The sequence below is a fragment of the Volvox carteri genome (genome assembly GCF_000143455.1).
Source record: "Volvox carteri f. nagariensis unplaced genomic scaffold VOLCAscaffold_104, whole genome shotgun sequence".
Classification (NCBI taxonomy): Eukaryota; Viridiplantae; Chlorophyta; class Chlorophyceae; order Chlamydomonadales; family Volvocaceae; genus Volvox; species Volvox carteri.
The window spans coordinates 151666-152485 of record NW_003307647.1 but is presented as its reverse complement, the minus strand read 5'-3'; the positions used below and the strand labels follow the sequence as shown (position 1 = coordinate 152485).

At 62.7% G+C, this 820-nt stretch overlaps 1 protein-coding gene across 1 annotated transcript in view; it reads right to left on the bottom strand.

Moving 5' to 3' along the window:
• Window positions 1–408: 408 nt before the first annotated feature.
• VOLCADRAFT_100079 (uncharacterized protein) overlaps window positions 409–820 on the bottom strand; it is a gene marked incomplete at both ends in the record, with an annotated part of 17588 nt that continues 17176 nt past the window's right edge. Inside the window, one exon of the mRNA XM_002958718.1 lies at window positions 409–773. Coding sequence (XP_002958764.1) covers window positions 409–773 — 365 coding nt within the window. The remainder of the gene's footprint in view (window positions 774–820) is intronic.

The following is an 820-nucleotide window of genomic DNA, read 5'->3' as shown; positions in this document are numbered from 1 at the left end:
CCCATGAAATGTCAACATATTTACGTAGACGACGAGCCAAACGCGCATATATAAATACATATATACACACATACATAATACATACGCACAGTGATGTGATCTCGATATGAGAGGAGAGAGAGAGAACCACCTCCCCTCCCCTCCCCTCCTTTCTCCCCCCGTCCCCCTCCCCCCCCTCTAACCACCACCACGCAGCGAAATCCGGATTAGTCCAGTGGACTAGCCCCCTTTGCTAGCCAACAGGGCCCGACACAGGGCCAGCACAGTACGACAGCTCAGTAGTTGGGGGCCCAATGAAAGGAATGTACAACAACAACAACCGCAACAGTCAGCAACCAACCAACGTAATGGGATCCCCCTCCCCCGCACTCCCCCCTTTCCCCTCCGCGCGCGGGAAAGGCGGTGGCATCAGTACTTGCGGGGCCGCGGTGGCGGAGGCGGCAGCGCTGTCAGCCGGTTAGCGCCGTCCCCTCCACCGTACCCGTAGCCGTACCCTGCACCAGGGGGCCCGCCCGGGGTGGGCTGTAGGCCCGCCGCCGCCGCCGCCGCCGGTGCCTGTGCTACAACTGCTGCGGAATGCTGATCGTGGCTGATCTGGAAATTTACAGTCATATGCCCCCCCGGACCTTGCGGGTGCTGATGGTGGTGCTGTTGTTGCTGTTGCTGTTGCTGTTGATGGTGGTGGTGGTAATGAGGGGACGGAAGGGCCGCAGGGCCCCAACGAACGCCATGCCGCGGCGGCGCCGTAGCCTCCCCGGCCGCGGCGTCGGCGTCTGCGACACCGCCGGCGTCGTCGCCGCCGCCGCCAGCATGCACATGC